This window comes from Triticum dicoccoides, chromosome 4A (assembly GCF_002162155.2).
Source record: "Triticum dicoccoides isolate Atlit2015 ecotype Zavitan chromosome 4A, WEW_v2.0, whole genome shotgun sequence".
NCBI classification, from domain to species: Eukaryota; Viridiplantae; Streptophyta; class Magnoliopsida; order Poales; family Poaceae; genus Triticum; species Triticum dicoccoides.
The window spans coordinates 701888613-701894231 of NC_041386.1; the positions used below are offsets into that span (position 1 = coordinate 701888613).

The window sequence follows — 5619 nt, forward strand, 5'->3', positions numbered from 1 at the left end:
CATAAACCTTCAGTACAATACCAAAATAAAGTTGGAAGTAGCAACAAGGAGAAAACATAGGAACAACATCTAAGCAGCAACATACACCTTGACTAGTCGGCATGGATCTTTGACCCCTGAGATGTTGGCGGGGGCACAAGCTGCAAGACGTGGATAGTCACAAAGCCCGCTTCCCAATGTATTTATCTCTCGGTTGAGGTATGTCTCATTTTCATCAGCCTGCCGCTCTGGCGAACCGGAGACAACCAAGGGCGGGAGTCGGTAGTTGCTCCATCGAGACACATTGGCCATCATCTAGCGAGTAACCGACAAACGGTCTATGTGAAGTTGCTCCTAGTGCAGCGAGTCGGCGATCCTAATCTGCAGTACGACAAGAGAAACTCTAATCTCGTCCTCGGCTAGCTTTCATTGTTTGGACCCCCGGGTTATGTGTTTGTTGCTTCGTGTGGACGATTCAAACTTGGACTCATACCCACATTTGTCATGGGAATAGTAAGTTAGGGTTTTGGTTGCAATTTTGTCGGTACCATCTACATGTTTTCTTAATTGAGGGTGTGTAGCTTATTTTCTGATATTTTTATATCTTCTTTCGATGAGGCCTCATGAGGAGTTGATCCCCATAGAAACTAATAGTGGGAAATTCTAGGGACTTGACTAAAAAGACATAAATTGATGGCAAAAATGACCAGTTTATGGATGTGAACTTGACACATGATCTCCTCTTTGGATTGAGGGTTTCATGGAACTCGACTTGAACTTCAAATAATCCATGATTCTAAACCGGTCATTAGGGTATTCATAGAAGACGCATTCTCGTTTGAGAGTGTTGCTTTCGAGTCAAGCCAAATGGCCCTCCTAAATTGGCATCATGAGCACCTCCCCGGCGACAAACAACTCCCGCTATAGCGGTGGTGGAGGAGGAGCTAGTACCGTGGCATGTGAAGGCGATGACAATGAGCTTTTCTTCTTTGCTCGCTTCCTAATAAACGAGTTTTCGCACACATGCATAATGACATAGGCGCACGGGAGAGAGAGAGAGAGAGAGAGAGAGAGAGAGAGAGAGAGAGAGAGAGAGAGAGAGAGAGAGAGAGAGAGAGAAAGGAGAGATCGGGAGAGGAGCCTTTTTTCAAGAAAAGAAAATCAAACGCTTCCCGCGCAAAATATGTTCCGCCACGAGCCCCTGCTGGTGACGTGGGGGCAGTCGAAGCGCCGCCCTGCTGATGTGATGGTAGCCGAAGCGACACCCTGATCAAACCCTGGTTAAAGGGACCTAGAAATACATTCCTGAATAATAAAACCATTTTGACAATTTTTGGAAGAAGAATGAAATCATGACCTTGAATGCCTTTTACTCAACCTTTTCCTCCTTTTGAGTGAGAAATTTACTCGGCGGTTTTGGGTCGGCGTTGTGCACCTGTGGGCGCGAGCGAGGTCGGCGTGGATAGATATCCATCTGCGGTCCGCTGGCCAGGTGGCGGCCCGATCGGAAACGGACGGGCCAGATGGAGCCCGGCCATCCGCTCCCCCACCGCGTGCACCCCTCTTCCCATCCCACCACACCACTCTCGCCCCCAAGTTGCAACCCCTACCCCCACAGGCCACCGCTCCCCCCTCCCCGGCGACGGCGACGAGCGACGTGCACCCTCGCCCTCACTCCGCCGGACCGGCGGTCAGCCGGCTTCCTTAGGTACCGCGCCCCCGATCCATCCATCCACCCACCCACCCCGTTCGCCGCCTTCTTCCCCGTCGCGGATTTCGCAGCGGCCGCGCTCAAATCTGGGCGGGGCACCGTCGCTAGAAGTTCCCGGTACAGCGCCCTCGTGTCGCCGGCTTCGGTCCCCGAGGATCGCCTAGGAGTCGGTTTTGCTTGGTCGGGTCGGGGGATGGATGGGTTCCAGTTCCAGACCGCCGGCCCCTCGATTCCTCCTTAGCTTTAGCGCACATGATGCCCGCGGATCTACAGCATCCGCGTATTGATTTTCGGCCAAGGTGTGAGGAAATGGGGTGTTGCTCTTCTGGAGCAGGCCCAGAGGCAGGTGTGTCAGCTATGGGCATGGGCAGTATGTCAAGTCTTAGCTCTGATCGATTTGTGAGTGTTCCCAGAGTTGTTCTGGTGTTCCAGTGCCGCTAGCTAGTACCCCGAAACGAAACGGTTTTCGCGGATGAATCTGAATAAAGCAAGGTTTGAGTAGTTAGTTAACAGGGTGTCTGAATGCCGACTCTAAATCGGATTCAGATTCGGACATCGGGCAGTATGTTATTTATTTCCATTTATTTGCTTTGGGTAGCAATGTTGCAGGATTTATTACCAGCAATTATGTTTTGTACCCACGGTCGAAACAACTCATCGTGTTTTTATCATGTGTGTGCAGGGTTGTGGGGTTTCTGTTGCCGATGAAGGTGGAAGATTGCTGCCACTGATCTCCAGGGCATACTTTATCGCTCACTCATGGAGATGGTTGATGCAGTTGACGGATACAAGTTTGCTGACGAATCTACGAGCGATGTCCGTGTTTGCTTTAGGCGGACCGGCGGTCGCGGCGAGCAGCCAGAACGGTTTCCCTGCCACTCGTCCGTCCTCTCCAACAGGAGCAAGTATTTCGCGGACTTGCTGGGTCAACAAAGCGATGCCCGTTCTGGTGGTAGCAATAACTGCATTGAAGTCCAGTGCCCGAGGGCTGAGTATGACCATTATGTCAAGTTGTTGAAGTTTATGTATCTTTCGAGAGATTCGATTGAGGACGCAATCACCTCCGTTAAGTCGGCTCTCGGCGTTCTTCGAGCAGCCACCTCTCTCAAATCCGAGTTCGTTGCCGAAACCTGCATAGGATACCTGGAATCTGCTTCCTGGGAAGAAAAGGAGGAGGAAGAGATTTTACAGTTTGCTCAGACCCTGGCCCCAGAAGCTGCTGCACCTTTGTTGGCCCGTTTGCAAGCTCCCAGTGCGAACGCTGTGAAGACTGTTTTCATCTCCGCTGTGCGCTTCGCTGCGTCCATGGAGACTTCAGCTGCTCCTTTATTCGATGACATCAAGACTGCTGCTCAAGAGCAGATTGACTTCATGCTCCATGATGGTGATGACCCTGCAATTGTTATGATGGATGAAGATGTAAGGTCTGTCTTGAGGGAAGGTTTGACAAAACTGTTGTCAACGCTTCGGACTGGACTAGATCTCTTGGCCTCAGAGTTTGATAAATTGCCTGAACAAGCAGAGCAAAGGATTGTGCGCAGCTTAGTTGACATTGACTGGATAACCACTGTCTTGACAAAGACTGAGCTGATGAACGAGTTTGTTTCTGGCTGGTTAGAAATCTCAGACCATGTTGTCTCGGTGGTTCAGAACGACAAGTATAGCTCAGGTCTGTGGGCTGTGAAGACAAAGCTTATAGAAGTGACTGGAAAGGCCTTGGATGCTGTTGGCTATGGCTCTGTGATTCTCCCGTCAACATCCAGAGCGCATCTTGTGAAGACATGGCTCCCGTACATCCGGACGACAAAGCGCTTCCTTGATGCCAAGGCGAAAGACGAGGCATTTCCTCAGATGGATGCGGGCTTGTGTCAGAATATCGAGAGCGCAATTGTTTCATTGATTTTAGCATTGCCTTCAGGCGACCAGTCGGATATCCTGTCGGACTGGATGCAGAAAGCAGACCAGTTCAGATACCCTGACCTCACCGAGGCATTCGAGATGTGGTGTTACCGCAGCAAAACAGCAATCAGGCGGCTGAATGGGGCGGTAGATAAGGGCAGCAACCCTATCAGCTTGTAAGGCTTACCATTGTTTTAATTGTAGACTGTAAGTGTGATATTAGCCGGTTATACCAACCAAATTCTCATTGTCGGATGTTGTTGTTGTTGTTGTGGATGTTGTAAAACCATCACCCATGTTCTATACAGTTCAGTTCTTCTGCAGTATGTTCTTGTCGAAAATCACCGGTTTTCTCTATTAATTATACTCATGCAGAGATATCTGAGCATCCTCGGTGTCGAAAAGCCTATAATTATTGTTTTAGTGATACTCATGTTGATTTTTTTTTCTTCCTTGTTACATTGTAAACCAGGTTAAGAGTTCCTGGGCCGAGTGACTCCCAGTTCCAACCAGGTCTGGTGTTCCTCTTGTTCCTGAGGACCGCTTAAGCATGGATCCTGAAGGACTTTGTTCTCTGGCATGCTTTCCAGGTTCCATGGCCAAAAACTCTCTAAAAAAAGAGCTTGATGGTTGCTTCTTCCAGGGTATGTTGCCACAAATGGTTGCTCCTGTTTACTCCCTCTGCCTCGAGATGTAAGACGTTTTTTGACACGGACGTCTTACATTTTGCGACAAGAGGGAGTGCCTCAAGATGTAAGACGTTTTCGACAAGTACGTCTTACATTTCGCGACAGAGGGAGTAGTAAGCAAATAGCTTGATGTTGCTTCTGTCCTGATCTTGCATTAAGTCTTGGCAAGTTAATTCCCTTGAGAAAGGAAATCCGGCAACATGATATTAACAATTCCTGTCAAATAAAATAATCAAAATGCTTATCAGGCTTTTGTGGTGTTCACCATGTGCCTACCAAATTTCCTTTTCCTTTCCTATATTCTTTGGTTATCACGTTTGCGCTTTGCCATTTGCATTAAGAGGGAAAGTCATAGTCATTATTTAGCATTCTTGTACAGCTTAATGGAGGTGGAGCATGCATCAGATAGGGTTGGAAATTTAGTTGCTACAGATCATTGTCTTCACTAAACCGCCCGAATCGAATACAAACACTAAATTAGGGGCCATCCTAACCCAGGTACTACTCATGCATCATTAGCCCACCTGACCTCCCAATCAAACGAACGAAAACATTTGGGGTTTGGCAACTTCTGTGAAAGCAGGGCATTCATTTAGTTGTCCCATTGCAGCACAGGAATCTTCTCAGCCTTCTAAATTATAACCCGCAACTGATTGAGGCAATCATGAGGCCAATCTTGCGCTAATCATATCCTAACATCATTCCAAGCACTTGGTTAAGTACGCACAGTAGGTTCGGTTGCGAGCTTAATTCGTCGAAAGCCGCTTTGCGTTTATGATTTTCATTATGATTATGATTGGCAGGGGAAATGATTGCTGGGAAGGCGAATGCCCATCCAGCTTAATCCTGCCAATCTCCTGATGTGTTAGGGCTAGCTGAAAAAGGCGAGCTTTCCTCGTAGTGGAACGTAAAGCGGATGATTAACAAGGTTTTTTTTTGTGTGATAATAATCAATCTCTCTCTCTTTTTTTTTTGTTATCGATGACGTTTTTCGCCCGTGCGTCGTGAGATTTTAAGAAATTGCAGGCTGCTCCATTTGGGGCTGGGAGCCAAATCCAGGCGGACTGAGCCCGTTTTCTCTTCAGTTATAGACAAGCGGTTTGTTTGATGCCTGGCATGATTAGCTGACGTGCAAACAGTGAATGAAGTGCACTAATGCGGGGTGCCAACCTAAAAAGAAGAGTATCTATGTAGGATGTAGCTCAATGGGCTGGATAATTGTTCATGCTAGTGGAGTTGAAGATTTGAGCTAATCTATTGTAATCTAGTGTGTGTGTGTGTGTGTGATTGATGGACAGGGAAGGAAGATCGGCATGTGACATGCAGGTTCAAGGAGGCTGC

At 48.1% G+C, this 5619-nt stretch overlaps 1 protein-coding gene across 1 annotated transcript; it reads left to right on the plus strand.

The window, feature by feature from the left end:
- The first annotated feature begins 1559 nt into the window (after positions 1-1559).
- Positions 1560-3912, plus strand: LOC119288016 (BTB/POZ domain-containing protein At3g05675-like). The gene is made up of 2 exons (XM_037567633.1): positions 1560-1687; positions 2373-3912. The coding sequence occupies exon 2, from the start codon at positions 2450-2452 to the stop codon at positions 3767-3769; it is 1320 nt and encodes a 439-aa protein (XP_037423530.1). The 5' UTR covers positions 1560-1687; positions 2373-2449; the 3' UTR covers positions 3770-3912.
- The last annotated feature ends 1707 nt before the right edge of the window (positions 3913-5619 follow it).

Bases quoted from the DNA above. Each gene is read 5' to 3' on its own strand.
- LOC119288016 (XM_037567633.1), top strand. From the start codon at position 2,450: ATGGAGATGGTTGATGCAGTTGACGGATACAAGTTTGCTGACGAATCT.